The 25,976-nt window shown below is 43.9% G+C and overlaps 16 protein-coding genes across 16 annotated transcripts; 9 read left to right on the top strand and 7 right to left on the bottom strand.

Annotated features, from left to right (window-relative positions):
- On the top strand, window positions 1–2,411 carry BBOV_III005220 (DEAD/DEAH box helicase family protein). The gene is made up of 3 exons (XM_001611603.2): window positions 1–2,042; window positions 2,077–2,251; window positions 2,287–2,411. The coding sequence occupies exons 1-3, from the start codon at window positions 31–33 to the stop codon at window positions 2,341–2,343; spliced, it is 2,244 nt and encodes a 747-aa protein (XP_001611653.1). The 5' UTR covers window positions 1–30; the 3' UTR covers window positions 2,344–2,411.
- A 289-nt stretch (window positions 2,412–2,700) lies between these two features.
- Window positions 2,701–4,223, top strand: BBOV_III005210 (uncharacterized protein). The gene is made up of 2 exons (XM_001611602.1): window positions 2,701–3,551; window positions 3,587–4,223. Exons 1-2 carry the CDS (start codon window positions 2,925–2,927, stop codon window positions 4,145–4,147), a joined length of 1,188 nt encoding a protein of 395 aa, XP_001611652.1. The 5' UTR covers window positions 2,701–2,924; the 3' UTR covers window positions 4,148–4,223.
- A 148-nt stretch (window positions 4,224–4,371) lies between these two features.
- On the top strand, window positions 4,372–5,664 carry BBOV_III005200 (ThiF (thiamine biosynthesis) family protein). Its single transcript, XM_001611601.2, has 2 exons — window positions 4,372–4,796; window positions 4,831–5,664. Exons 1-2 carry the CDS (start codon window positions 4,542–4,544, stop codon window positions 5,602–5,604), a joined length of 1,029 nt encoding a protein of 342 aa, XP_001611651.1. The 5' UTR covers window positions 4,372–4,541; the 3' UTR covers window positions 5,605–5,664.
- Window positions 5,665–5,715: 51 nt separating this feature from the next.
- BBOV_III005190 (uncharacterized protein) lies at window positions 5,716–6,801 on the top strand. Its single transcript, XM_001611600.2, has 3 exons — window positions 5,716–6,189; window positions 6,225–6,410; window positions 6,446–6,801. The coding sequence occupies exons 1-3, from the start codon at window positions 5,964–5,966 to the stop codon at window positions 6,778–6,780; spliced, it is 747 nt and encodes a 248-aa protein (XP_001611650.1). The 5' UTR covers window positions 5,716–5,963; the 3' UTR covers window positions 6,781–6,801.
- Window positions 6,801–8,693, bottom strand: BBOV_III005180 (Histidyl-tRNA synthetase family protein). Its single transcript, XM_001611599.2, has 5 exons — window positions 8,420–8,693; window positions 7,560–8,386; window positions 7,268–7,525; window positions 6,950–7,232; window positions 6,801–6,916 (listed from the first exon to the last, which is right to left on the bottom strand). Exons 1-5 carry the CDS (start codon window positions 8,630–8,632, stop codon window positions 6,851–6,853), a joined length of 1,647 nt encoding a protein of 548 aa, XP_001611649.1. The 5' UTR covers window positions 8,633–8,693; the 3' UTR covers window positions 6,801–6,850.
- Window positions 8,694–8,714: 21 nt separating this feature from the next.
- BBOV_III005170 (Eukaryotic translation initiation factor eIF2A family protein) lies at window positions 8,715–11,788 on the bottom strand. The gene has a single exon (XM_001611598.2). The coding sequence runs from the start codon at window positions 10,956–10,958 to the stop codon at window positions 8,754–8,756; it is 2,205 nt and encodes a 734-aa protein (XP_001611648.1). The 5' UTR covers window positions 10,959–11,788; the 3' UTR covers window positions 8,715–8,753.
- A 549-nt stretch (window positions 11,789–12,337) lies between these two features.
- BBOV_III005160 (Mitochondrial dicarboxylate/tricarboxylate transporter family protein) lies at window positions 12,338–13,414 on the top strand. The gene has a single exon (XM_001611597.2). It carries the CDS (start codon window positions 12,451–12,453, stop codon window positions 13,360–13,362), a length of 912 nt encoding a protein of 303 aa, XP_001611647.1. The 5' UTR covers window positions 12,338–12,450; the 3' UTR covers window positions 13,363–13,414.
- A 52-nt stretch (window positions 13,415–13,466) lies between these two features.
- On the bottom strand, window positions 13,467–14,499 carry BBOV_III005150 (Phosphorylase family protein). Its single transcript, XM_001611596.2, has one exon. It carries the CDS (start codon window positions 14,356–14,358, stop codon window positions 13,576–13,578), a length of 783 nt encoding a protein of 260 aa, XP_001611646.1. The 5' UTR covers window positions 14,359–14,499; the 3' UTR covers window positions 13,467–13,575.
- A 620-nt stretch (window positions 14,500–15,119) lies between these two features.
- Window positions 15,120–16,102, top strand: BBOV_III005140 (phosphorylase family protein). Its single transcript, XM_001611595.2, has one exon. The coding sequence runs from the start codon at window positions 15,216–15,218 to the stop codon at window positions 15,975–15,977; it is 762 nt and encodes a 253-aa protein (XP_001611645.1). The 5' UTR covers window positions 15,120–15,215; the 3' UTR covers window positions 15,978–16,102.
- Window positions 16,103–16,138: 36 nt separating this feature from the next.
- On the bottom strand, window positions 16,139–17,331 carry BBOV_III005130 (Brix domain family protein). The gene is made up of 2 exons (XM_001611594.2): window positions 16,422–17,331; window positions 16,139–16,388 (listed from the first exon to the last, which is right to left on the bottom strand). Exons 1-2 carry the CDS (start codon window positions 17,300–17,302, stop codon window positions 16,163–16,165), a joined length of 1,107 nt encoding a protein of 368 aa, XP_001611644.1. The 5' UTR covers window positions 17,303–17,331; the 3' UTR covers window positions 16,139–16,162.
- A 214-nt stretch (window positions 17,332–17,545) lies between these two features.
- Window positions 17,546–18,386, bottom strand: BBOV_III005120 (uncharacterized protein). The gene is made up of 2 exons (XM_001611593.1): window positions 18,094–18,386; window positions 17,546–18,056 (listed from the first exon to the last, which is right to left on the bottom strand). Exons 1-2 carry the CDS (start codon window positions 18,353–18,355, stop codon window positions 17,563–17,565), a joined length of 756 nt encoding a protein of 251 aa, XP_001611643.1. The 5' UTR covers window positions 18,356–18,386; the 3' UTR covers window positions 17,546–17,562.
- Window positions 18,387–18,633: 247 nt separating this feature from the next.
- On the top strand, window positions 18,634–20,323 carry BBOV_III005110 (Replication factor-A C terminal domain family protein). Its single transcript, XM_001611592.2, has 4 exons — window positions 18,634–18,862; window positions 18,898–18,969; window positions 19,004–19,874; window positions 19,910–20,323. Exons 1-4 carry the CDS (start codon window positions 18,722–18,724, stop codon window positions 20,212–20,214), a joined length of 1,389 nt encoding a protein of 462 aa, XP_001611642.1. The 5' UTR covers window positions 18,634–18,721; the 3' UTR covers window positions 20,215–20,323.
- A 78-nt stretch (window positions 20,324–20,401) lies between these two features.
- BBOV_III005100 (putative Diphthine--ammonia ligase) lies at window positions 20,402–21,493 on the top strand. Its single transcript, XM_001611591.2, has 5 exons — window positions 20,402–20,731; window positions 20,766–20,854; window positions 20,889–20,965; window positions 21,087–21,205; window positions 21,244–21,493. The coding sequence occupies exons 1-5, from the start codon at window positions 20,515–20,517 to the stop codon at window positions 21,489–21,491; spliced, it is 750 nt and encodes a 249-aa protein (XP_001611641.1). The 5' UTR covers window positions 20,402–20,514; the 3' UTR covers window positions 21,492–21,493.
- A 677-nt stretch (window positions 21,494–22,170) lies between these two features.
- BBOV_III005090 (putative vacuolar ATP synthase subunit F) lies at window positions 22,171–22,796 on the top strand. Its single transcript, XM_001611590.2, has 3 exons — window positions 22,171–22,388; window positions 22,430–22,511; window positions 22,547–22,796. Exons 1-3 carry the CDS (start codon window positions 22,335–22,337, stop codon window positions 22,771–22,773), a joined length of 363 nt encoding a protein of 120 aa, XP_001611640.1. The 5' UTR covers window positions 22,171–22,334; the 3' UTR covers window positions 22,774–22,796.
- On the bottom strand, window positions 22,792–24,133 carry BBOV_III005080 (DHHC zinc finger domain containing protein). The gene is made up of 2 exons (XM_051767397.1): window positions 23,252–24,133; window positions 22,792–23,218 (listed from the first exon to the last, which is right to left on the bottom strand). Exons 1-2 carry the CDS (start codon window positions 24,026–24,028, stop codon window positions 22,835–22,837), a joined length of 1,161 nt encoding a protein of 386 aa, XP_051623449.1. The 5' UTR covers window positions 24,029–24,133; the 3' UTR covers window positions 22,792–22,834.
- A 39-nt stretch (window positions 24,134–24,172) lies between these two features.
- On the bottom strand, window positions 24,173–25,920 carry BBOV_III005070 (uncharacterized protein). The gene is made up of 7 exons (XM_051767257.1): window positions 25,708–25,920; window positions 25,589–25,642; window positions 25,163–25,554; window positions 24,897–25,128; window positions 24,539–24,862; window positions 24,357–24,503; window positions 24,173–24,321 (listed from the first exon to the last, which is right to left on the bottom strand). Exons 1-7 carry the CDS (start codon window positions 25,777–25,779, stop codon window positions 24,226–24,228), a joined length of 1,317 nt encoding a protein of 438 aa, XP_051623448.1. The 5' UTR covers window positions 25,780–25,920; the 3' UTR covers window positions 24,173–24,225.
- Window positions 25,921–25,976: the final 56 nt, after the last annotated feature.

Genomic DNA, 25,976 nt, shown 5'->3' with positions numbered 1-25,976 from the left:
GGGATGGTATGAATCAGTCAATTGGTTACCATGTCTTCCTTTAGGCGATTCGAACGCTTAAAGCGTTTGGGCGCCTTATATCGTGGCATTCAATCGGTGTTTGATCTAGAACACATAGAAACAGATAATTCTGTGCCATCAGATCCCATTACTCAATCCACCAGCAGTGACCCAGGTTCTCTGGACCATTTATCACCCCAAGGAAGCAAGCCAAAGAAGTTGTCTAAATCTCGCAAACGCTCTCTTAGAGCTGGTTTGGAATCTAAAACTGATGACAGTGTAGAATCATTGGGTATTGACTCTAGTCTTGTTACATGGCTTCATGAGAGTGGTATCTCCGTGTTAACTCGTGTACAGAAACTGTCTATTCCCAAGTTTCTTCGCACTGGTTTGGACTTATTAGTTCAATCGCATACTGGTTCTGGCAAAACTCTATGTTTTGTGATACCTATGTTAGACATGTTTTTGAAATCTGGGTCTACAGTAACATCTCAGGGTCTGATTAACGTATTTTCTGTTATAATTTTACCTACTCGTGAACTTGCAACTCAAGTCCATTCCGTGGTTAATTCTGCAAGTTCTCATGTAAGTATCCAGTGCCTTGTATTGATTGGTGGCTGCTCTTTGGATCATGACGTCAAGTCCATCCATCGGTTGAAGGATGGTCTTCGTCCGATTGTCATTGCTACTCCAGGCCGTTTACGTCACATGATTGATTTGTTAAGCCAGGAGAAGCTATGGACTTTTAAGGAAGTCTGTATGCTAGTACTGGATGAGGCGGATCGTTTGTTGGAGATGGGTTACCAGACTGACATGACAACTATTATTGGCACTATGCCAAAGCAGCGAAAGACTGGATTCTTTTCTGCTACATTGCCCGTTGAGGTCTTAGCGTTCGCCAAGCGGATATTACGCAATTATGAGTTTATCAATGCTGACGCTGGTGCTATTGATGCATCTGATAACGGTACTGTCTATGCCACTCCTCGTACTCTTAATAACTTTTATGTGATGCTAGATCCTCGGGAGAAATTACACTTTTTATTACTGTTATTACACTATTTACGTCACACTGGAGTCCGTAAATGTGCTGTATTCTTCTTAACATGCGACTTGGTTGACTACTTTTTCCAGGTACTAGGATCCTCTTTGGGTACTGACAGTGGTACTGTACTTTATAGGATTCATCGCAAGATGCCAACTCCTAGACGTCAGCGCCAGTTAGATATGTTTCGGTCTGTGGATACCACTGAGACCCGTTTACAGGTGATGCTGTGCACTGATGTTTTTTCTCGTGGCATTGACATTCCTGAGATTGAGTGGGTTATACAGTACGACGCTCCTCAGGATCCTAATTTCTACGTTCATCGCATTGGAAGGGTATCTCGTGCCGGTGCTGCTGGTAATGCTATATTACTTCTGAACCATTCTGAGCTTCCCTATGTCCAATTCCAATTAAATCGCAAGATACCCTTGACACCGGTTTCTAGTAGTATTATTGACTGGATTACTAGCTATTATTCTATCGATTCAAGTGCACCATATATATTAGACCCGGGCAATACAACTGTGAACAATGGCGAGTCCTATATCGACTATTTATTGGGAACATCCCCTGATATCCCTGTGCTACCATGGGACTACACTTGCAAATTGTTATCATTCTTACGTTATGCGATATCAATTGAAAGATCATTAATGATCCTTGCAAGTAAGGCTTTTGTATCCTATACTCGTGCTTACTCTGAGCACCGCTTAAAGAGCATTTTTGAGCAGCGCAGTGTTGATTACGGCGGTTTGGCTACATCGTTTGGTGTACTGCGTGTACCTCGTGTTAAGGAGATTTTGGGGAAAGCACTTCGCCACTTTGTTAATAGTGACATCGATCCTGGTAAGGTAGCTTTTCTGGACCCTGAGAAGGAAAAGGCGAGGTTAGCACAGCTGGAATTGCGTAAGCAGGTGGAACGCCCGAGGGTCGAGAAGGTGAAACCAGCTCCCATCAAGCAGCAGCGCACGCGCAGTGAAAAGCGAATCGCCAAGCGGTAGGTCTCTAGATGTATACACTTATCATTGCAGTGAAAACGTTTGGCGCGAATGGGACGAGTTAGCCCGTGAGGAGGCTCTCATCAGGAAGCTTAAGCGTGGCAAGATTAATAAGGAGCAGTACGAGCATCTGCTTGGTGCTGAGGAAGCGGTGGAACAGCCTGGCAATATAGAACTTGTGCCTCAGGAGGAATCCGATTGGGAGAAGGTACGTTTTGCTTTGTGCCTCTAAACAGCGTACAGGAACTTGACGACTTTGTCAATGAGTGCAACAGGCGTAATCGCAATCACCAAAGGTGACCATGACAATGTCTAGACATTCGTAAGACAGTGTTGTATCCACACATTTCAATTTAAACAGCGGCATTCCATGGTTCACGGCGCAGAAATGCCACTGTACGGCGTTCTGTTATAGTTTAGATGTGTAATGGCTTTACACATTGGGTTGTATAGCACGCCCTAAAGGGCACGTATATCCATCCGGCAAAGTATCTGTTAGTACACCAATATGGCAGGTAACTAGTTTTCATTGTATATAAACCATGTCTGTGTTGAGACGCTATTTCATAGGTACACTAAGGTGAGTTGATGCTGCCTAGTGCACATCCCAACTCGAGTCTACTTGTGGCCATATATTGTGGGTTCATTCAAGATTCAACAGCGAATCGATTTAATCTTAGGGTGCACAGCCCTTTGCGGTTTGTGGTTATAACTACCACTGAATTAACGTAGTTCATATCATACTGTGGCGTTGCCACTGGCACCTTGCGTGAAATTTGCGCACGGTCGAATTAAGTCTTTAATGCTCTCGCTCATGTGTGTATGAGCGGTATTTTTACATTAAAAACGCAGTTTGAAGTGTATGTAAAATATTATACACAATGCAGTACCAGCAAGCTCCTTTTGTGCCACGGAGCACACCTCCTCCAAGGATGGTCACGAGTACGGTGAACGTGCCTGTAAATCCTTCAGCGGGTGCGGTATTCCGTCGTCAGAACACTGCGGGTCGTTTTATGGGAACCAAGCTTGTCAATGATCAGCCTCCTTTCAAGCCTTCACCTGGCTGTCGTGTGCCTATGATGATGCCTCGTTGCTCCACTGCAAGTGTGACTCCTAAGAACATGCCTGGCTACAATGCATACCCTCAGGGAACTCCTCTTCCTCAACCCAGGTCAACGCCTACTAACATCAAGACAGTTGTTTTACCTCAACACCGTCAGGGTACTACTCCTTCACCTATGCGTGTGGTAGCCCGTGAGACTTCTCCTATGGTCATGCCTCGACAGGCTACTGCTGCATCTAGGAAAAGCTTTGTACCGAGCTCGTATGTTTCTAACGTCTACCCGAGCTACCCTCCTGCTGGTCCCAGCAGGGCGCCCACTTCACCACTAGTCCGTCAGCAGCGCTCCAACACAGCGTCATTCACTCAACAATCAGGCATACCTAGACCTCAGGGCCACGTTGCATTCCGTGGTAGAAACCAGACCAAGGGCTCTTCTGCTCAGAGGGTAAGTTACTTTATATCTACCTGATACATGTACAGCGTCCTTCTGTGTTCAATGAGATGGTAACCAAGATAAAGGAGAACGTTCCAAGTTTTCCCACGGTAGAAGCCAAGGAAGCAGCTCAATTGGTTGGTGGTTTTGTTTCTGGTACTCTCAGTGTCCTTGCTCACATTGTTGGTGACATTCGTGGCGACATTATAAACGGGCTCTTCAAGCCAGAGGACCCCAGTTACGACGCTGCTAAGGCTTACTACTATGCCAACAACAACCATCCTCCCATGCCCACTGGTATGACTCAGCGCATAGACTACATTGAGGAAATTGAGAGATGCTCCCAAGCGCGTTCCAACAGTCGTCATCGTGTTACTCCTAAAAAGCCTCAGGCGGTGCCGCAACCTCAGCACCAGGTGTTCCCGGAGCCTTTACGGCAGCAGCCTGCGTTCAATCACCACCAGGGTGCTCCTGCCGCTAGGCTTAAGGAGCGTCCAACTGCATTTGGTCAGGATCCTAACATGTTTGCTATGATGTCTGAGCGTTCTTTGGAGGAGTTTTTAAACGAGGGATACTTGAGCTCTGCTCCTCCTTCTATTCCTAGATAAGTTTCTATGGGTTCCGTGAAGCCATTGGGACAACTTTTTTTTATTGCTGCGTTATATCTAGTTCAATCATTGATATATAACTATTATTAAGTTTTGATGTAGTATATCTAAGTTGCGTATTGTTATATACATCTAGTGACTGGCCATGATACTGTTTGCGATATGTTATCTAATGGTCTCTTGGGCATGGGTACTACAACGTTCTATGTGATTGATTGAGCACACACCAGGGGTGATACAACATAATTCCTTACACATCCTTGCTAGAGTCATGTAGCAATATGTATTTATACGCTAGAAGTATCTATTGAAGTGTTTGTGGCATGCCTGTACGCGTGCCCGGGAAGGTTGTGTTGTTGTTAGTTATCAAATTTACTATTGATCGCATATTACAATGTCTACACAGAAGGACGATCCCGTATCACGGTTGAAAGCGCTTGAGCGCATGGGTGTCGTGGAGGACTATAGCAAGATTTATGGCTGCAGTGTGATTATCGTTGGTGTTGGCGGTGTTGGTGCCGTTGTTGCTGAGATGTTAACTCGTTGTGGGATAGGGAAGTTGATCCTTTTTGACTACGACGACGTTGAGCTTGCTAATATGAACCGTTTATTCTACACTCCAAGCCAGGTTGGCATGTCTAAAGTAGAGGTACTTGTTATATCGAAACATATATGCTTTGCAGGCTGCTAAACAGACATTGAACGCTATAAATTCATCTGTCGATATTGAGTCTATCAATGCCAACATTTGCAAGGATTACGACATATTCTATGACCGCATTTGCCATGGTGGTCTTAGTGGGTCTAGGGTTGACCTTGTACTATCATGTGTTGACAACTACGCTGCTAGGGTGACTATTAACAAGGCATGTTGTCAAGCAGGTCAGTTATGGATGAATTCTGGTGTAGCTGAGAATGCCATGAGTGGACAGATACAGACTTGTGACCCTGGTATCACTGGTTGTTTTTTGTGTGCTCCGCCATATATAGTAGCTGTCAAGGGTGATGAGAGCACTATCAAGCGTCCGGATGTCTGTACTGCTAGCTTACCTACTACTATGGGTGTGGTTGCTGGTTTGTTGGCTCACAACGCTTTGAAGTATTTGCTTAAATTCGGCCAAACTACTTGCATGTTGACTTACAACTCGTTGCAAGATTATTTTCCTAGTTACTCCATTGGTTGCAACCCCGAGTGCACGGAACGCTACTGTTTACAACGTCAGGAAGAGCGTTTTTCGGAGCGTGAGAGCTTCAAGGCTCAGCAACATGCCGAGGCGGATTGTGCCAATGACGCTGCCGTTGAGCATGAGACCAATGAGTACAACATCACGGTGGTTGATGACGTGACAGTGGATACTAATAGCCCACCCAGTGCTACTGCAGACTCCGGTAGCAGTGAGAAACTATCCTTAAAAGAGCTTCGGGAGCGCTTAAAGGACGTTACAACACGTTCTTGATATCTCGTGGTCACGTTTCTGTGTGTCTATATTACATTTTGTATACGTTACCCATGAATTGGCTCTGGGATCCACACATTAACGTGGGCGCATTGTGGTATAAATCAATATATTATCATGATTATTAGATTCCTTTTTTGGGGAATACTGCACTGACACACTAGTGTAGCATCGGTCACTATTTATTTTTTACTGTGACCTATCTAAACTGGAATTCTAGCTACATTGCTTAAAGCAATATACATTACACGGACACTTCTGTTATAATTGGCAGCAATTCCCTTGGTTGACTTTAGGTCACCTTGGGACACATCGCATAGTTTTGTTCCTAGAATAGTTCCATACTTCGTGATTCTAAGATGCAAGGTTTTTTTGCTCTTTACACATTGGCTACGGCTTCGTTGTCGCCTATATTTAGGTGGGTACGATTCTTTAATTGGATGCCAGTTGAGTACCGTGATATGGAATCTGCCATTGACTCTACGAGTACGAAGTACGTACCAAGTGAACGGGATGTTGAGCGTTGCATTTCCAATGGATGGTGGGACTTGGCTCAGCGCATAGTGTTGCTATCGCATGAGGAAGGTTTGTTTTGACGCACTGTGTTAATACCCCTGTAGGCATTGACCTATCGTATATCGTCAGGCAGAGTGTTCAAAGGGTCCAGAAGCACTCTTCTGATCTACTCAAGCTTTTAGACAGGCATCACAACAAGGTTGACGTTGTGAATACTGCATTCCAATGGGCTGAATCTCCTTATGAAATTTTCTTAGCTGTTAAATTCTCCAATCGCTGGAGTAGTCCTGGTGAGTTATTATTGCGTCGCAATAAACCCTTCCAGGCGCCCTTGTGGTATCTAATGAGTCACTTGATATTGAAGGCAATATGCTACGTTACGTCAGTACTGGTACTCAATCTGACAAGCCTAAGCGTTATCAGTTGATTCTTGAGTTATTTGACGATGTCGTGAAGGACGAGACCAAGGTATCTGCGGTATCTATGGGTAGATTTACTATAACACTGAAGAAAGCGCGTCCCGGGGTCTGGAAATCTCTGACCAAGAGTCGCGAGAAGCTGCCTAATCAGCAGGTTTGGTGGGATATGCAAGAGAAGCACCAGTTAGCGTGCGACGACTTTATTTTCGACACTCGCAATGCTAAGACTGAGGACCTCTAATATATAGTTTTATCAGATTATAATCAGTTTGTCTAGTACATAGTACAGTACCACACTGCATATCACTGGGTCAATTTGTTTTGTGACGGCGCATACGTTCTAGGAATTGTATAATGTCTTCTTTAGCAACCAGTGTCTGTTGCGTTATATACCGAACCACTAAGCTTACCTTGGATTTACTGGGTATATTATGCACTTGGTAAACCAATGTCCCTGTAGCGTCGTCCAGCTTTGGATATATCAGTGCAATTGATGAGGCACGTTCTGCGAATTCCAGTGCCTTAGCGAGCTTAGTTCCTTGGAAGTAGTGGAACACTTTAATTCCACTATCACGCAGTGAATAGAGTACCTTGTTAACGTGCACAAGGTCAACTCCGCGTAACGGGACTCTAGAGCTACTATGTGGGTTGTATAGCACTATATCCGTGAAAATCTGCTCTTGGAGTAAATTCCTGTTATGTATGTATCTACATCCACGGTAACTTACCTTGACCGCATGGTTTCTATGATACCAATGTTTCCCATGCCGAAACCTACTGAATACGACAGCTGCCTGTCGTTATTTTCTTTAGGTCCTAAATAGTTGTCGTATCTACCTCCTCCAGCGATAGCTCTATGCTGCGGGTGCATACGATCGAAGCACTCGAACACGGCCCCGGTATAGTAATCGGTACCTCTTACTATGCTCAGGTCCATATGTAGCCAATCTGAGTGTTGCGCATGCTCGACCCCGTGTACAATATTTCTGTAACATGTAATCAAGTCAATATCCAACTTACTGCAGTGACTTCACAAACGGGGTTTCATTTCCAAATAGCTTCGCGTATGTATTGATATCAGAGCAGTTGGCTATGCTATCAAGTAGCTTGTTTATTTCATCATAACTGAATCCTAGTTGATTCAGTGCTATGCACAGTTCATTGCGATTTATTTTCCTGTACTTATCGATAACTTTTCTAAATTGGTGCATCCACGTGTGGTCTTTAACGGGCTTGCCCATGGATTCCAGTAGTGTTGGCAATGCATCTACGTGGTTGAGGTGAATTGCGATATCTTTGTTGGTTAATCCTACATTCTTGTAGAATGTGATTAGCATGGTCAACAGCTCAATTTCAGCATCTTCATTGGGTATACCTACAATGTCACATGTCCACTGTATATGATTACGTCTTCGGCAGTGACCCGGTCGTTCATATCTCCAGCAATCTGCCATGGTAAACCACTTGGTTATCTGTTTAGTTTCTAGTGCGTTCAAGTTATGTTTTATCGGTAGTTCCCAATGTTCCTTTAGCATTGCCATGAACTGCGGTGTCACATCACCACGCAATGCTAATCTTCGTCCTTTACGATCCGTGAATTCATACAGTTCATTTCGATGCTCCTGGTTAGCATTTAGGGATATATCATCTGTAGTATCAATATCAGTTTCCGGTAGACCGTGATCACTTGGACCCAATGTCAATCCAAATCCTTTATCCGGGTGATCATTTGCTAGTGATCCCGTGTCGCTATTCTGTTGTACTCCCCTGGACTTGAACAAGTCAGCATGGGCCAGTACTCCTATTGAGTATTCTGCGAATCCAAACAAATCAGACACTCGTCGCCACTATGGATTATATAGTCATATTCAGTTACTTACTTCATCCTGCAGGATTCTCTGCTCATGTTGCTCCGCTGGAAGGAAGCACTGGCCACCTCTTACTGTGTATTTCGCAACATTACTATGCGCCTCGGCACGCAAGGGTGGTATATGGATGTAACTAGGTATCAGGAATGCGGGATGGCGCTGGAATCTGCGTGATTCTACTACTAGACATGCCAATACCCACCATAGATGGTACCAGGGTGCCATCCGGGGTAGCTCTGGCGTTGTAAAGCGCCTTTACCTCAGTTCAAATCACTGGTAACTACTACACATCGTTATGTACATCTAAAAACCCTATATACTTCCACACACTAGGATATTCACAAAGCTATTCAACGCGAGTGCGGTTTACAGACCTGTTTTTGGCCTCCAGGAGCAGCTTAAGCAGCTGCACCTCGTCCAAAATAGTTTGCTGAAGTGGTTTTGACTTTTCTCCTTGCATCTGCTTCTTGAGGTGCATCAGCATAGACAAGCTTTTGGCAGCGTCCTCCGGTGGCATTTTAACTCCAGTACCACGGGCACTGGCTGACGTTCTGCGATCTGGTGGCTTTTCACTGACCATGGGTTCTACAGGAACCCGGTTGTTGAAATGCGGTACCGGGGGTTCAGTAGGCACCAGCTGGGTACTAACGTGTCCATTTTGCTGCAGGGAGAATACATGGCGGAATGCGTCTAGCAAATCCACATTCGGGTCGTTCTTATCTCCGTAGTCGTTTGAGAATAGCGACCCGCGGTAACCGTTATCTCGCATGGTGTGGGCATTGGCCGAGGCCAGTGCCGGTGAGACGTTCCAAGAGCCTGGGTCAACATTCCTGGACAGCTTATCTGGATCCACATCCTTCACATCGCTCACACGGCGCTGCATATCGTCCTTTGGTAGTATTTTAGGCCTGTATACAGCTTTACGACCTGCGCTTTTGCGCACTCGAGGGCGCACGAACGACCAACTGGTCTCCGGTGTCTTAATCCAGCAGACGCCATAGCACTCGTCGAAAGTCTTGCTATCTAGTAAATCAGCCTCGTGGCTGAATATCTTTATGCAATTGTCAACCTTCATGCGCGGGAACGTAGAGGCAGTGATGAAGTACCGCGCGTCGTACGACCATTCCGATATTACGGTACACGGCTCCTTAAACTGCACGATCTGTTCATATTCCCCGTTATCTTTGCGGTACCAGAAGCAAATTTCACCCGCGAGGTTGCCGAAACCGCATAGGGCTACCATGTTGCCCAGCGGGTTCCACTTGATTGTGTTGCGATACATCTTCGGGAACTCGAATAGACGTATGCAATCGGTATTGTATAGCGTTATATCACATGGCATATTACCTTCCATGAGTATGAATTCATCCCGCGTAGGGCACCAACGGGCGTCGTGGATAGTGTTGGTGTTTACACGGCATATGAATGCTCCTGTAGCCCGGTACAACAAACAGTTAGACGTGGAGCCGTACTTCTCGCCTGCTAGGTCCACTGTAGACTGCCCTAGCACAAGTAGGTACTTGCCGGATGGCGACCACAGCATATCGGCATAATCCTCCGTCTTCAACTCGTGGTCGTATGACGACACTCGAAACATATCGCCACCCATGCACCTGATGGTACATATTCTCAAGTTTCCTGACACCTGGTTTGCAATGTCAGCCTTGGTGTACGCCGCAATGGATATGTATCCCTTGATGGCACTATCCAGTTGTGTCCCTGGAGTGTCACTGTCACTAGACAAGCCAGGCGCTGTCTGCAGCGACATTGTAGCTACAGATTCAGTTACAGCGTGTACCAAGGTGCCCTCGTCATCAGAACTCGGTACCATGCCGTCCAACAGACTTGCTTCATTCTCGTGGTAAAACACTTCAACTGAGAACACCCGCGGGATAGGTATTGACAGCAGCAGGCGGGTGGTCTTTAAATATGTACCCTCTGGGGAAGTGATTGCATAGAGGGATACCTGCTGGCCATAGCAGTAAACGAAATTATCGCTGGGACCAACCCACTTGATAATAGGCCACTGCTCAGGCGACATACGGCGCGTGCAAAAACTGCCCACAATGCATTGTTGTGTAATATCCCAAATGTGCAAATTCTCGTCAACGGCTATACCGGGCTCCTTGGCACAGTTGCTTAGGTTAAAGTATATCACCAGGTATACGCCATTGTCGGACCACTGTAGGTACCTAATGTTCTTGCACCCGATGGGCGTGTACAGGTTGCGGAACTTGCCTACACCGCGCAAAGTGTCAAAGGCAAATTCAGAAGAACCATCGGTCTTGACATGTAAAATAGAAAGACCAAGTCGATCGTCAACAATAGCAACAGTGTTATTGGGAGATCTAGAGTAGCATCGAGCAGCGCGGTTGAGAGACCACAGAGTACTGCTAGAATAGGATGCAGCCACCTCGGAACGCGCGCTGTCATCGCCTGCATTATCAACTTTGGACTCAGGTGCCGAGGTACCCGAAATGCAACTGTTGATGCACAGACTATTTTTACTGTGGACTAAAAACATGTTCATCTCCGAGTTGCCAGTGGCCATTGTAGTCTATTTGGTATTAAAATTAGTAAGCACGGTATCAATAAGTTCTTGACATACACAGACAACAGCCGTGAAGAACCTTGCTTTGAAAGCTCAACACTACGGAACCACCTTTGGGTAGACGATAACTGAATTTCCTCTTTGAATCAGCTCCCAGTGAATGGATGACAAATCTCAGTCTTTAAAGCCGTTTCTAAAGACAGACTCTAAGTAACCCCCAAGTTAGCTTGTAATCTACCTTAATACTTCGTTCAAAAAATGTTAAATATCAATAGCGCACTTGAAGTCAATCATACAACCTCGGTACAACCGACGTAAAAAAAAGAACATGCAGAGCCTCAATGGGACTATAGATATACCAATGCTTGTTTGTGTGGTACTAGACCAATTAATGCTTTGATTAAGGGCTAGCTTGAATACATCTAAAGCGTGGTGAACAAGCCCTTCCTCGTGATAAAGGTATATGACGTGAGTGACAAGTGCGAAACGTGAATTGAATCGATTAAACAACTCCACGAACTAGCATTAAATATTCTTATAACATGCCACAATGGCACATCCGGAAGAGAAAACAGGTCCAAGATGCCGAGCTTCCAGATAACACATACTAGAGACAGCAGCGGTGTATCCAGTTTATATAGGAATAGAGACCTCCAAAAGTGATTGGACAAGCTTAAATCACAGCAAAAGTCGAATATAACACGGAGGAACAGGAATGGTCCAAACTGTGTAAGATCCAGATGCAGCGGCTCTCTGTATATAGCGTCAATGTTGGTGTGCCTGAAAACTGAGATTAGACATGCAATGTATCCAACAAAAATGTGATGGCTATGTATACTCTAATAAATACGTGGTTAGGTGACAATGAACGGCTATACCCACCGCACATGATATGCGCGACGCGTACCACTTGAAGCATAGATGGACAAATCTAAATACCCCAGAGCCAGATCTTTGTTTTCATTATGAGCTCAACGGCACCATTTAGAAATCATTGAACCCTGTTTTACAAAAGCAGTGTGCAGATAAAGGATAACACAGTAGCCAGGGAGGCATGACTGCCTAGGCACTGTGTTATCCCTTATCTGTACACACACATTGCAATATTACTGTCAAACTAGAATCTAGATGTAAAAAAGCCATATGCTGTATCATAGCGTCGTATAATCTCTTTGCTAATCTACGTTGTTTAGTCTTGATTACCCATGTTAACACGGGAATGTCAATATCTATGTGACGTATAATACGGAATCCCGCTTTAATCCTGTTTTTAGTATCGCTATGATACATCCAAGGTGTGAATGGCTCGCTTAACGTCTCCTATGTGTCGCTCGATGCAGCTTGTATGGGGGAGTAGTACACTGAGGGGAAACTGCAATGATTCCAGTAGATTTCCAATGCGCATTAATACACATAACACCCTAGGATGCTATAGAAACTTTTGGCTTGGTGAGACTAGTCTTTGGTCACACATTTGGTTAGTATATTCACGATGGCAACCTATAATCTAGACTTCCTTCCACTTGGGGCACAGCCGATAGTTAAGCCGTGTATGCCGTTTATCCTTGGCGGTACTTCCGGTTGTTTGGCTACGGTGTGTATACAGCCCATTGATATGGTGAAAGTAAGGATACAGCTCGCTGCGGCTGCTGGTCACACACAGCCCAAACCTATCGCACTATTTAGACACATGCTGAAGCATGAGGGACTTCGCTCGATGTACAAGGGGCTTGATGCGGCATGTGCTCGCCAGATATTGTACACAACAACTCGTCTGGGTCTATTCAGGACTATCAGTGACGTTGTTAAGGAGCGTCAAGGTACCCAGCGCATCCCCTTTTACCAGAAGTGTCTTATCGGTCTTTTCAGTGGCGCTGCCGGCGCCTTCATTGGTAACCCGGCTGATTTGGCACTTGTAAGGATGCAGTCTAACCTCTCACTTCCGGTAGCTCAGCGTAAAAATTACGGTGGCATTTTCAGCACTGTGTGCCGTATATCACAAGAGGAAGGAATCGGTAGTCTGTGGAAGGGCGCTACTCCAACCATAGTCAGGGCCATGGCGCTTAATGTCGCCATGCTTGCTACTTACGACCAATCTAAGGAGACGCTGAGTCCCTATATCAAGGACAAGTCGACGTTGACTGTGGCCAGCAGCGCCATAAGTGCTTGGTTTGCTGTAGTAGCGAGCTTGCCATTTGATTACGTCAAGACCTGTTTGCAGAAACAGGGTTCCGGGAAGGCCCAGTACTCCGGCGTCACCGACTGTTTCATCAAGAACTATAGAGAAGGAGGCTTGAAGCGCTTTTATTCATCTTACAGCGCATTTTACATGAGAATTGCACCTCATATTATTATAACACTGATACTGCGGGAGTACTTTGACCATCTATTCACCAGGAAGTAGTCTTCCTTGGGTACTACCTGCTTCTAGCTAACTTGACCATATAATGTAGTCACTATACATATTACCTAGGCTATTGCATATACGTGTAGGACTAGAATAGCAAGCATTGCACAACATGGAACTCAGCAGCATTTAAGCAGAGTTTTGGGTATCATTTGTCTTATGCAAACGACATGATTTTGCACTAGAGATAGATATAGTGGCCATGACCGCTTAGTCTGTGAAGGCATGCTCCACGCACAACTTGGAAGCAGCCAATAGAGCGACCTTCATAGCCTGCTTCCTGCCCTCAATGGCCTCGTCACTCTCGATGGGAGCAGCAGTGTTAGGGTCAAATGTGTTAGGCTCAGTCTCGTTGCAAGAGATGGCGCCACAAACCATACCGCGGTAGCTAGAGAACACAAAGAAACATGCAATGTCACGATCCTCCAACTCAACGTCCGTCTTGCGAATTTCATCACGAAGAGCATTGGGGCGCCCGAGCTTCGAGTTGTAGGCATAGTCATTAGTCAAGGTCCTAGTTAAATGGTAATCAAGCTTCAGTTCCTCAGCAGCCTTGCGTAAAGCACGAGTGGCATCGGGATGAGCGATAGCTGGGTATGCCAAGTCGACTTCTATAGTAGAAGCATAGTCGCCACGGCAAGCGGCATACGTAATGCAAAGAGCATTGGCAGGAACACGACCAGGTAACAAAGAGAAGGTGTTAGTAATAAGAATTACGCATTTCACACCAAATACAGCAAGCTCAGTCAATAGACGGTGCAAATTAGTAGCACCGAAACCAAAACTAAGAGCAAAGAAGGTCTGCCCGTTGAACTCAAGCTCCATGGAAGAAAGTGACTTGTAACGAGCGAAAAACTCTTGACGCGTAGCTAGAGATGCCAACATCTCAAGCCATTTAGGGTCACCGACGACAATAGCCACTGGGTGGATGCGGTCAAGTGGCACACCGATCTTGTTCATAATACCCGGAGGGCACACAGCAGTCTTCGCCATTGTGTCGTGTATACTGGAAATTAAATATCAAAATACCGAGACTAAAAACACCGACGGCAGGTGTTAATAGAGATAATATGAAATGCTACTGTAGATTCCAGAGGGAGACGTAGGCAGCAATTTACCTAACCGCTCGGACAATAACCTAAAGAATGCCCTAGAAATCGCCAGAAAAAATACTAGTGTACATGAGTTGCGCACGCTGTTCTGCTGTGGGAAAACAGTGATTATCATGCAGGCGGGTTAATGTGTATCCTATAGCCCGGGTCACTGCCGCCCCGGGACGTGTGCGTGATAAAGCGCAACATACATCTAGACACAAACATGTAGCTAGACTGCTTGGTACACTCTAATAATTAAAGGAAGGCGACATAATGCGCCCCTAGTGTATACTGTGGATAGTGGTGGAATCCTAGGTATATCTGTGTTTTAGTGTCCACTCTAACACGTGATACAAGTGTGTTACAGTAATGTAGGTGTATACACATGGTTACTATAGTCTATAATAAACTGTTAGACATAGAAGGTTAGTAGACATTGCGTGAATGACGTGATGGTGTGTGTAACCACATAGCTTCAGCGTTACGACCCGAAAACGTAAAGGGTACTGCGTGAGGTATATAAGGGCCTATGGAAGGCCTTTAGACCGCCTGTTTTATTCAATGCAAGCTTTAACGTGGGGACGGTTTTACACGACGCATGTGCTTGGTGTGTCGTTGAGACCACACAATCATGTGCCCAAAGACTATCGTATTACATCCACTAGGTGTGTACACTTGCTATTTCTGTCGAAATTAAACAGTAGCACTCTAATACACGCGTCTTATTCTGGAGACATTTAACAAGCACTAACCACAATGCCGCGCAACGACGACCAAATTTTAAATCGCAGTAACATCCCCAAGGGTAGAGACTACAAGGTTGCCATCATCTGTGGTGACCATAAACGTTTCGAAATTTTCAAGGAACACTCTACTGGATACCGTGACTTTGGTACATACCTCTGCTGGAAAGGAGCGGAGTTATTCTACGATGGCGAGTACATCCTTCTAGCTTCCCACGGAGTGGGTAGCCACCCTACTTATGTGGTAGTCAGGGAGTTAATTGAATTAGGTGTGAAGTGTATCATCCGCAGTGGTACCTGTGGTACATACCGTCCTGATATACGTAGCACTGGCGATATCTGTATTTGCTACGGTGCTATCAGGAATGACAGCTCATGCTTGGGTGATGCTGACCTGGCGTACCCTGCCGTAGCTCACCCAAATGTTTTCGAGGCCCTTAGGGACGCCAGCGAGGCACTAGGTATCCCAACTCACCTGGGTATGTCGTACTCTAGTGACTTGTTCTACCGCCGAGATATCACCAACGACCCAAGGGACACATATGCCAAATACAAGGAAGTAGTTATCGAGGATACAGACAACTCTGCGGTACTGCTGCTGTGCAACTTGTACGGTGTTTGGGGTGGCGCTTTGTGCACCATTGACGGCTGCCCCCTGGAATGGGACAAGGGCAACTACCAACCACATACCGAGAAGATGCAGCATGGCAAGACCAATATGGTAAAGCTGGCCATGCACGCAGCTGCTAACCTTAGCCGCCAACTCAAGGCTTAAGAGTGACTATTGCTTATATTGGCGTATAGGTCCACCATAACACTGTTGGCTTTATGTATTGGTCCTGCTTACGTTGGCCACTTCAGTGCTCTGTATGGACTATCACACCGCTCTTTAAAACAAACTGAAATAGCATTAAATATGTCAATATCGTTTATATTCCATAGAAATATGGAGGCGTAATATTACTCCTCCCCTGAGGAAGTGGAGGAACTATCGTCCTCAGCCTTCCTGCGTTTTCGCTCCTCCTCAGCAGATTGTTGACGACGCTTCTCAGCAAAGACCTTCTCAAGTTGCGCTGCCTCCTCAGGGGTCTTGGTAACAAACTTGTGGAATGTTACCGAACCTGTGAATACACCGTCCTGAATCTTGATCAAACGAAGGTTCATACGAGGACCGGCATCAACCAGACTGAAGCGTTGTAAAGCAGTGGATCAAACATACCTTATACCGATTTTCTGGTCAGACTCCTCAACATCCTCAAGGTCTATTGGCTTGTTCAAGCCGTACTTGCTACGCAAAAGCTGGCCGCGGGAATCTACGCTCTGCAACTCCACGTAGTCGTCGTCAACGTTACTACCCGCAGAATGCAGAGCTCCAGGTTTCACAATGTCCTTAAAACTAGCATTCTTATCACGCAGTAAACGCTTCATCGCACGCTTGCCAATTAGATCCTGTACTGCACTTGAAGTATTGCAGTCAACTACGTTAATTAAATAATGGCGAAGTACAATCACGTCTGAACCCCGGTTTTTGTTGAATAACACAACACGCTTGCAGCTATTCATAGTAGTGGTAGATACATCTATAGGGCTGAACAAACTATTGAAGGTACTAGACACCGTCTTCATGGCAGTACTGTACTCCTCACTAGGGCCGTCGTAAGAACTACCAACGGAGCTCATAAAACCATTAAGAACTACCAATGGTGAATGTTGACATGCACCGCTCACGGATTTTGGATTTGAACTTTGTTTTGCGATATCGGATACAAGAGTTAACAACTCTATCGAAAAGATCAAGGTTGGCCCTTTAGGCAAATTAGCAACACGAAGGTAACACCCACGGGCAGTTTCACTCACGGAAACTATATGGGTCAGACCAAGGGCATCACTCACTCCAGTGAAGTCCTTCATACGCTGATGGCCACCCTCACGTAAACGACTTGCACAATTAGGAGAGAATAACATACGCAAGTCCTGAACAAGTTGCTTCAACTCTGGACGTAAACTGCCTCGACGAATGACAACAACCCGCGGAGAATCCACATCTTCAACCTCCTTGACGTGCGTCCTACGCTTACGACGACGAGCTGAATTGACCATTCTACGATACCTAGATAATATAAACACTAGATCTTAGTAATTAACACTATGTTTAGCTATACACCCACAAAGTGGATATATAACACAATATACGCCTTACACATTTAACCATTACACAGTGTAGCAACAAGAGATAGAGTTACTATATCTTTTGGATAGATCTAGAATGCTATTAGCAACACCAAAAGTATTGATCAAGTGTGTTGTAGAAACGGTGGATCACCAAGATAACTATAGTGTCACCATTTATGACCACAGAGTTACTCAGTAGGCCAACCGACGCGCTTGACGTTAAGGTTGTCAGTATCAATACCATGAGTGTAACTGTGAGTGCCACAACGACTCTTGATTGATGCAATGTCTTTATCAACAAACTTCGTGCTGAACAAAGTAAGCTCATCCTTAACCTGGGTATAAAGATTGCCTGGCAGAGTGCACTCAACAGAAGGTTGGAGTCCAGAACCCATCAAGTCCCAGCGAGGACTACCCTCCCAGTCACTAGGGTAACCACCACTGACCTGTAGTAATCGACGATAAATGTCACCACCAAATGATAACAAAACAGCAGGAAATTGCTGTAAATCAGCATCGTAAGCAGCACGAGGTACCTGATCAGCGTCGATTATGAGAAATCTGTTACCAGGGTACTCCATAGACAACTGGTCAATGCAGTCAAATATCGACATGGAACTGGTATTCTGCTCAGTAACAAAAACTGATATCACCAAATCCTCAAGCTTAACACGCTCATGTTCTGCGTAAGGTTAATGTGACGATATTATCGTACCTACCTGGTATGGAATAAACGATGCTGTGAAACTCAGAATGGTCCCTCACCAACTGAACATTGGAACGCTTCGGTACGCGAAAAGCAGGTTCTAAAGTAGCAAGCCTTGAACATATACTAGATACAGTGTGTAAAGTACAACTACCACGCGCTATACTGGCTGGAGTTTGGACAACTTGAGCAACGCCACGCGCACGGAACACACACCCTGCACCTCGCAAAGCGATGCCGAGGCAATGCGGATTGCCAAGCCTTGAAAACCACATTGTGTTTCATACAAATTGTATGTGCCAAGGTATATAGACACCCCGTGACGCAAGAAGGCAGCCCTCCATAGCGCAACACAGAAGTGATATATAACACTACGAAGGCCAGTTAAGAACGATACATTACCAGTCCACAACGTGTGTAAATATAAGGGTGTCTCAAAATCCCTAAAATGATATTATATACGTTATAGACACGGTACCGTCAGCCTTTGCTCTCATAGGAAGGTTGCCGTCAAAATAGTAATGCACAAGGAAGATACTGTATTGCGGCAAGAACATAATAGTACCTAATGGCCAGGGTTACGTAAGGTACCTTCATGGATAACAACTCGCTACTAACAATATCATACCCAAACCAACAACATGGATGATTACTTCCCAATCAAGAATATAACCACATATACCAATAACTGGACTATAAAAGCCAGAGTACTGGATAAAGCACCACTCAGAGCAATCAAGGGTGATAACCATATAATGCACGTTGACGTCGTAGATAAGCATGTAGGTCAATAGTGCAATTAGAGATACACAATCAGGGCGATACCATAAGAGTTAAGTTTTGGGGCAAGGCAGCAACCAAATGGGATGAAGTACTGGAAAAGGGGAAGGTGAGGTTGCTACGGTGTTGACTAATTACCACAGGTCTACCTGTTCTCCAAAGGTAACGTAGAACTGTCAAACAAAAAATTCAATACAACGCCACACAAGTATGAAATCACATGCCATCAAGATAGCCAAATTGACCCCGTCGATGATGAAGGTGATATCAAGATGCAAAGAGACCATAAACTACTTACACTAAGGGATATCAAGTCAATGCCACAGGTTACACAGGCACCAGTGGATCTGCTGTGTATAGCCAATACGGTACACCCAGCAGTGAACATTACGACCAGAGCAGGCAAGGAATTGCCCAAGCGTATACTCTCTATAGTGGATAACACAGGATATGAAATGGATTTGGTACTCTGGGGAGATCATGCCAATATGGATGGAATAGAACAGATGGAAGGGAAAGCTATCATTGCTACTAAACTAGCAGTCAAAGAATGGCAAGGAAGCAGAAGTTGCCAAAGCAGCCAAAATTCAGATGTTACCCTGGCAACACAAGAAAATATAAAGGACCAGGATAAGTTAACACAGCTGGAATCATGGTTTGAAAATGCTAAAGCAAATAATGAAACTTTCAAATCACTCAAGACACAGGCACAAGCAGCAAAAGATAACTACGAAGAAACTGATATTGCAAACCTACTCACCAAAACAAAAGGAAGCTTTATATTAAGAGCAAAACTACGCAAAATACACTGGAAAAATAAAGAAGGATCTGTACGAATGTGGTATCAAGCATGCCCAATGTGCTCCAAAAAAGTAGTTATGGATGAAGATACCAACAGATACAAATGCATCGCATGCTCTGATATATCAGTGGAACCAGTACCGAGGTACATATTTAGCTGCAACTTCATGGACGCCACCGGCAAAATAAATGCACAAATAACAGCAGAAAACGGTAGGTATATCTAGCTAAAACAATTACAAACGCAGGTGAGAAGTTGCTAGGGAAATCGGCTAAAGAATTGGAAAATATGGATCCTGATACCCTTAAAAGGTTCTGTGAATTCGATGCCACACTCGGGGAATATAAACTATCGGGATATGTACGTTCTAATATGTACAACGGGGAAACAAGGTACCAATTCACCATAACACGCGTAGAAGATATGAACTATCCCGCGGAAACGGCACACATGCTCGATAAAATGCAAATTACATACGATGATGTACTGAGTTACCTAGGAATCGCAAATGAAGACAGAGAGGCGAAGCGCGTAAAAGTGTCACAGGAATAATCGTAGTATATACATACGTGACTATATTAGCCATAAGGATGGCATAGAGGCAAGATTTTGTGAATTACCGGTATCGTACACACATCGATGTAAAATGTGCAAACCCAATTAAATGTTTGTACATAGTCCCGTGCAATGTATATCGCGCTATATATTTATTAATAGCGGATTCAGTACTGCACCAAACACGGAATCTTCTTTGAGTTAGTGGTACAACGTCAGTACATATACCGCTTAATGTAGTATTATCTCGCGAGTATAGGTTCTAGTTCAAAACGCAGATTCACTTAAACAGAGCAAATGAAGTTGATATCGCTCATATCAGGAGGCAAAGATAGCATCTACAGTATCGTACTTGCCCAAAATCAGGGACATGAAGTAATTATGCTTGGACATTTAGCACCAAAGCATAATGAAAATGAATTAGACAGTTTCATGTACCAAACTATAGGGCATAACATAGTTCCTGCAATAGCACAGTGCCTAGATATACCATTAATTGAACGACGAATAATAGGTAATAAAAAATAGTAACTACTAAAGTGCAACAGGAACACCAGTAGTTACAGATTCACTGGATTATGTACCAAAAGAAGAAGATGAAGTAGAAGATTTATATAAACTTGTTTCAGAAGCATTGGTAGATCTATTTATATCTGATTATATGAAAACAGGAAACTAGGAACGATATAGAAGGGATATTAACAGGAGCTATCGCATCGCAGTATCAACTACAGAGAGTAGCCAACGTGTAAGTTAACATGAGCCGCTGTTGTATCTATATCAATTGAAGCGCGTCTTTAATGATATAGTACCATACAATGATGTCGTGGATATGCCACGGAAAGTACCAAAGTTATATATCACCACAGGGCAAAAAGACTTGGGCTCAAAACAGTAGAGCCACTTTGGGGACGTGAACAAACCGAACTGTTGCAAGAGATGATACAGAACAATATGGATGCCATTGTCATTAAAACATGCTCAATGGGTAGGTGTCAAATACTTGGGAACAACTAATCCATACAGGACTTAACAGAGAACATCTAGGGAAAAGTATTAAAGAGCTTTATCCAGAATTTATACGCATTAGAGATAAATATGGATTCAATGTATGCGGAGAAGGAGGAGAGTTCGAAAGCCTGGTACTCGACTGCCCAGCATATAAAACTAAAATCGCAATCACCGAATATGAATGTATAGTACATTCAGATGATCCATTCGCACCGACACTGCTATACGTTCCACTAAAGTGGGAGATTGTCCCAAAACATTAGTATACTAATGTGAATGGTATCGTGTAGTGTTTACAAAACGAGATATTATTTGTAATCCAGAATGTCTATATGACAGAACCTGGTTGACACATTCTATGCTGTGTAATGCATATAATACTATCCATGTAGGACACAATGGGCACTCTTCTACTAAAATGTGTAGTGAAATAGGGACTATGAAGGTTAATTTTCCTCGCAATATAGACTATGGGGGATAAAAGGAGGGTTAAACCGTACAATCGCCGGAGAAATTCAATTCAGTCTTTGTAACCCGAAGACTGCAACAAAATATACGACTATTACCAGCGATGATGATTTGGCACAACGTCACCATGACATAACGCCTTAGATAGCTGAGCTGGACATACAACCACGATAAATAACAAATAATGACTTTATCGATCTAGGCCTAAATGGACCTAAATAATCTACACTAATGAAACAGTTACTCTGAGGTTATCAACGATGGACACTTATAGAGACTCGCCAACATGTGGACTCATGGGTTCAACGTTAGCGTTACCAAACTATATAAACACTTTATAAACGCACACATAGACTAGGTTATATAACATTTCATACACTATTGTTAATCCACAAACAATCATAACACCAAATAGTTATACATCGGTGGAGTGTTATTGAATGCCCTGGGCGTTACTTAGTACCAATCTTTACATAGATCCCATATTTTGCATAGCGGGGCGATTTAAAATTTACTGCTGGAATTAACGATATTATATGCTTGATCCTACAAGGGACAGAGCACATGGGAATTAAGTGAGCGGCGCGCTGTAAAATGCATTGAATTACCGCAAATATTCATTAACAAAAATCGCAAAGATGGAGCGCATCAACGAACTTACAGAAGCTAAGGTGTATATCATAGGAGATGAGGTAAGCATGTCACAGCCGTGGTCCCGGAAATAATACCGCAGGATACAGTGGTTGGATTCCTCATGGCAGGAATAGGGAGCAAAGATGGACTGGGACAAACAAATTATAAAATAATCACACCAAGTTAGTTAAATAACACAGTGACACATCCCTCGCAGAAGTATCCAAACAAGAGATCGAAGATACATTCAAGCAGTATGTACAGAAAAAGGATTGTGGAATCATTATCATAAACCAGCATATCGCGGAAAAGATTAAAACGGCTATTGACCTACATTCAGGACCAATACCAGCAATCTTGGAAATACCAAGCAAGGAGCAGCCATACGATCCAAACAAGGACTCAGTTACACAAAAGATTAAAGTGCTATTTGGTGAAACCTAAACAAACACTACTGCAGATATTAATATATTGTACAAGCGTACATAGTTTCTGACGCTAGTTGTTAAACCTCTACTATAGGCTCAAACTGATTCGTCTCACGAGCCATCTTCAAAAAAGCAGAATGTTCATCATAACCATCTTCATCATGAAGACCCTGAACGTGAGGAATGAAATGTATACCGTCACCTGAGCGATTGTCTACAGGTACCAGCCATAATAATGGATTACTACCCAACGTAGCACATATGTTCTCATACAAAGTACCAGACCATAGTGAACGGTTAGGCCACATTATACTGCAAAAACGCTTCTCACAAAACTCAATGGTAGTGTAGGCTTCACACATCAACCAAATGTGGAATCCTAAAAACGATGTGCAAATAACAGCAAACGTTACAGATAAGATCTCACCAATCACAAGCATTGAAAGTTCAGAAAATGGTACCTGAAGTTGATAAATATGTATTAGCAAACATACCATCGGGGATTTTAAGACGTGGCGTACTGTTGGGAACGATAAAATCGAAATCATAGAAGATAACGCAGAAGCATAAAAAAGACATAAATAAAAATACTTGTGATTACCCCAACCAATACAGTTGTGAACCCACGGACAATGATGGTCCATCATAAGGACACAACGACCACAAACCGTGCAATGATGAGCACGATCTGGCTTGTAAAGAATACACCACTTGCAAATACGACGCTCACCGGAACGCTTCGTTTCACATAGCGATGGAATCGCACGCTGATCGCCATTTACAGGCACCTTCCACTCCAAAGTGTCAGGAACACGACCTGGGTCAACAGTAGCACAAAGGACATAATTCAATACAAACATCAAACCTAAAATGTGAGTAACAATAACAACCAAGACTGTACTGTTACTCACAATGCCATAGTGACTCAAATCATACCCAACAGCAGGCTTCAAATGGTAACATAAAAATATCCAGTATATGCCAATAAAACAACTGAGAACAAAAAATGCAGGGAGGTAGTGAAACCAAGCAGAACCTTTATGAACCGGATGCACAGCATAAACCGGCTTAACATAAAGAACCTGAGAATCCTTATTGCGATCTTGACTCGATATCAAGGGGTCATCGTTGTCATTGTGACCCGACTTAACACGAAATGATGAATACGGTAAATACGGAGTTAAAGAACGTGTAGTAGAACGATACGGGGCCGATGAAGTTGAAATACCAGCCTCCTCGGCTATTGGCAACTCACGATCCAGTGAAGTCATCACGAGGGAACCATTATAGACAACATGGCTAAAATGGAGGCACCAAATCTACACACACTCAAATATTTAAAATACACCCGTAGAACTCCATAACCTACGAGTTGATGTGTAAATGCCTTATGACTTAAATACTTCAAAACAAAACCAAATCGTGATGTCTATCACAAGCACCTCAATGCATACCCGCGCAAATACAGTCACTTGAAAACCGAATCACGAAAGAAATCATGAAGTACCGACACATCACAGTTCAGAAACTTCGATTTCCAGTGCGAACAGTCTAATCCAAGCGTCTGGTAACAGTGTTAATGCCTAGGTGGACACCTACCCTTTGGTACTTGAAGCTAGAGATCATATATAATACAAAAGCACACTGGAATTGGTCTTTAAACTTAACATAGACATAATAGAGCAATGGAGGAGTGTTGTGGATGCTCAGAATAAGCCATTCATTAGATGAAGTTGATATCTCCACCTGAGGATGTGTTATGATACCTACCGTACACATACCTCAAAATCAGTATAATCCAATGTAGCAACTGATCCCTCGCCACTAAATACACGAGAATTGTATAATTTCCGCATATTAGACACCGTACAAGAGCCGTCATTACTACCATGGTCCGATATGCTCAGGTTGTCATAAGATAGCTGTAATCTTACATGACCCAGCGAGGAGCCTGTGTCACTCAAGGAAGGTGACCTAAACAAGTCGTCAACATAAAATAAAGAGGCCTCGATAGTGTAAGTACCCTCAGATAAACCGTGCATTATCTCAAGAGACCACTCGTCACATATGTTAACGGGACCTATCACGCACCAACTTGAAATATCCTAAAGTTCATAACATATAAGCATGCCAACATACGTAAAATTGGTCGTGTGGAAGGTATCCAGCATTAAGTGAACCTGATACGTGAGGGTCGTAAACACCAACCTCAGGAGCATTCAACTCCTCAACAGCCTGATGCTCAATACGACGATGAGCACGACAAAATATATACTTGCCAATCGCCGATAAAGGAACAGTCAAAACACTGCCGTTGCCCACACGTAAAGGGTCATAACGATCAGCACAACTATAATGGATACCAATGAACCTATATAATATATAATGCACAAGAAAACACAAACCACTCGTAATCCAAAATACCAAACTGATCACGATATGGCGACATGTCTATACACTGAAGCTTGCCACCGTGTATCGCAAGCCCTTCAACGTAAATTGGATGAGCCTCAGGCTCGAGAATACCAGGACGAACTCGAGCACTCTGCAACCCACTCAAGTAAACACCGCGAATCTCATTCTCTTCAATGTCCGATTCAGATAAACGACTGAAGTCATCAGCATACGACGATTCGCTATAGTCACTAGCAATAGAAGATTGCTGAATAAATTGTTCCAAGCTATATCTATATTCCAGATCTACCGCAGCTGGACGTTTGTCTACAGCCGCACCGAGGTCTATATCACGCTCCCATAGGGGAACTATATGGTCCTCTACATTAACAAGGGACATATACTGCAGGAGATATACATGTCACAGAAGAACAAACCGGATCATGCTGAAGTTGCCGTTCTTTTGGTGACTCTGTGTGTTCAGTTTTATCCTATAGCATATTAGCAGACATGAAAACCATATAGCTTCCAATTGGCAGTTCCCTAAACAACGTACCTCAGCAGGATGGTCCGTAGACAAACCAACAACATCCTTCACTTGACGAATGGTATCCAATATACTATCCATGGCGATCCAAAGGTGTAACTTCAAGATGAAATCAAAGGTATAGGCATGGATCCCAAGGACACTGGCCAAGCAACGTACACATTAACATCAATATACTCCATTATCCATACAATGTGTCACGCAATTGTATTTGCAATTATCAGCAATAAACAATGCGATGTGCATGAGATAAATGACATCAGGGTCCCGAGACCCAG

This window comes from Babesia bovis, chromosome 3, assembly GCF_000165395.2.
Source record: "Babesia bovis T2Bo chromosome 3, whole genome shotgun sequence".
NCBI lineage: Eukaryota > Apicomplexa > Aconoidasida > Piroplasmida > Babesiidae > Babesia > Babesia bovis.
Note: the sequence above shows the minus strand (reverse complement) of the source record. Positions and strands in the feature narration are given on the sequence as shown.

Excerpts from the sequence above, each read along its gene's own strand:
- BBOV_III005220 (XM_001611603.2), top strand. The coding sequence starts at position 31 with ATGTCTTCCTTTAGGCGATTCGAACGCTTAAAGCGTTTGGGCGCCTTA. Across the intron at positions 2,043-2,076 it reads GAAAAGCGAATCGCCAAGCG|TGAAAACGTTTGGCGCGAAT; the intron begins GTAGGTCTCTAG and ends TTATCATTGCAG. Across the intron at positions 2,252-2,286 it reads AGGAATCCGATTGGGAGAAG|GAACTTGACGACTTTGTCAA; the intron begins GTACGTTTTGCT and ends AACAGCGTACAG.
- BBOV_III005210 (XM_001611602.1), top strand. The coding sequence starts at position 2,925 with ATGCAGTACCAGCAAGCTCCTTTTGTGCCACGGAGCACACCTCCTCCA. Across the intron at positions 3,552-3,586 it reads AGGGCTCTTCTGCTCAGAGG|CGTCCTTCTGTGTTCAATGA; the intron begins GTAAGTTACTTT and ends ATACATGTACAG.
- BBOV_III005200 (XM_001611601.2), top strand. The coding sequence starts at position 4,542 with ATGTCTACACAGAAGGACGATCCCGTATCACGGTTGAAAGCGCTTGAG. Across the intron at positions 4,797-4,830 it reads TTGGCATGTCTAAAGTAGAG|GCTGCTAAACAGACATTGAA; the intron begins GTACTTGTTATA and ends TATGCTTTGCAG.
- BBOV_III005190 (XM_001611600.2), top strand. The coding sequence starts at position 5,964 with ATGCAAGGTTTTTTTGCTCTTTACACATTGGCTACGGCTTCGTTGTCG. Across the intron at positions 6,190-6,224 it reads GTTGCTATCGCATGAGGAAG|GCATTGACCTATCGTATATC; the intron begins GTTTGTTTTGAC and ends ATACCCCTGTAG. Across the intron at positions 6,411-6,445 it reads CAATCGCTGGAGTAGTCCTG|GCGCCCTTGTGGTATCTAAT; the intron begins GTGAGTTATTAT and ends AAACCCTTCCAG.
- BBOV_III005180 (XM_001611599.2), bottom strand. The coding sequence starts at position 8,632 with ATGGCACCCTGGTACCATCTATGGTGGGTATTGGCATGTCTAGTAGTA. Across the intron at positions 7,233-7,267 it reads ATAGAAACCATGCGGTCAAG|GAATTTACTCCAAGAGCAGA; the intron begins GTAAGTTACCGT and ends CATACATAACAG. Across the intron at positions 6,917-6,949 it reads ATATACCCAGTAAATCCAAG|ACACTGGTTGCTAAAGAAGA; the intron begins GTAAGCTTAGTG and ends ATAACGCAACAG.
- BBOV_III005170 (XM_001611598.2), bottom strand. The coding sequence starts at position 10,958 with ATGGCCACTGGCAACTCGGAGATGAACATGTTTTTAGTCCACAGTAAA.
- BBOV_III005160 (XM_001611597.2), top strand. The coding sequence starts at position 12,451 with ATGGCAACCTATAATCTAGACTTCCTTCCACTTGGGGCACAGCCGATA.
- BBOV_III005150 (XM_001611596.2), bottom strand. The coding sequence starts at position 14,358 with ATGGCGAAGACTGCTGTGTGCCCTCCGGGTATTATGAACAAGATCGGT.
- BBOV_III005140 (XM_001611595.2), top strand. The coding sequence starts at position 15,216 with ATGCCGCGCAACGACGACCAAATTTTAAATCGCAGTAACATCCCCAAG.
- BBOV_III005130 (XM_001611594.2), bottom strand. The coding sequence starts at position 17,302 with ATGGTCAATTCAGCTCGTCGTCGTAAGCGTAGGACGCACGTCAAGGAG. Across the intron at positions 16,389-16,421 it reads GACCAGAAAATCGGTATAAG|TCTGGTTGATGCCGGTCCTC; the intron begins GTATGTTTGATC and ends ACAACGCTTCAG.
- BBOV_III005120 (XM_001611593.1), bottom strand. The coding sequence starts at position 18,355 with ATGTGGTTTTCAAGGCTTGGCAATCCGCATTGCCTCGGCATCGCTTTG. Across the intron at positions 18,057-18,093 it reads CATCGTTTATTCCATACCAG|AACATGAGCGTGTTAAGCTT; the intron begins GTAGGTACGATA and ends AACCTTACGCAG.
- BBOV_III005110 (XM_001611592.2), top strand. The coding sequence starts at position 18,722 with ATGGATGATTACTTCCCAATCAAGAATATAACCACATATACCAATAAC. Across the intron at positions 18,970-19,003 it reads AAGTACTGGAAAAGGGGAAG|GTCTACCTGTTCTCCAAAGG; the intron begins GTGAGGTTGCTA and ends TAATTACCACAG. Across the intron at positions 19,875-19,909 it reads ACAAATAACAGCAGAAAACG|GTGAGAAGTTGCTAGGGAAA; the intron begins GTAGGTATATCT and ends TTACAAACGCAG.
- BBOV_III005100 (XM_001611591.2), top strand. The coding sequence starts at position 20,515 with ATGAAGTTGATATCGCTCATATCAGGAGGCAAAGATAGCATCTACAGT. Across the intron at positions 20,732-20,765 it reads AATTGAACGACGAATAATAG|GAACACCAGTAGTTACAGAT; the intron begins GTAATAAAAAAT and ends AAAGTGCAACAG. Across the intron at positions 20,966-21,086 it reads CTACAGAGAGTAGCCAACGT|GGCAAAAAGACTTGGGCTCA; the intron begins GTAAGTTAACAT and ends ATATCACCACAG.
- BBOV_III005090 (XM_001611590.2), top strand. The coding sequence starts at position 22,335 with ATGGAGCGCATCAACGAACTTACAGAAGCTAAGGTGTATATCATAGGA. Across the intron at positions 22,389-22,429 it reads TGTATATCATAGGAGATGAG|GATACAGTGGTTGGATTCCT; the intron begins GTAAGCATGTCA and ends ATAATACCGCAG. Across the intron at positions 22,512-22,546 it reads TTATAAAATAATCACACCAA|AAGTATCCAAACAAGAGATC; the intron begins GTTAGTTAAATA and ends CATCCCTCGCAG.
- BBOV_III005080 (XM_051767397.1), bottom strand. The coding sequence starts at position 24,028 with ATGACTTCACTGGATCGTGAGTTGCCAATAGCCGAGGAGGCTGGTATT. Across the intron at positions 23,219-23,251 it reads ACGTCTTAAAATCCCCGATG|GTACCATTTTCTGAACTTTC; the intron begins GTATGTTTGCTA and ends TATCAACTTCAG.
- BBOV_III005070 (XM_051767257.1), bottom strand. The coding sequence starts at position 25,779 with ATGGATAGTATATTGGATACCATTCGTCAAGTGAAGGATGTTGTTGGT. Across the intron at positions 25,643-25,707 it reads CTACGGACCATCCTGCTGAG|GATAAAACTGAACACACAGA; the intron begins GTACGTTGTTTA and ends AATATGCTATAG. Across the intron at positions 25,555-25,588 it reads GGCAACTTCAGCATGATCCG|TATATGTCCCTTGTTAATGT; the intron begins GTTTGTTCTTCT and ends TATCTCCTGCAG.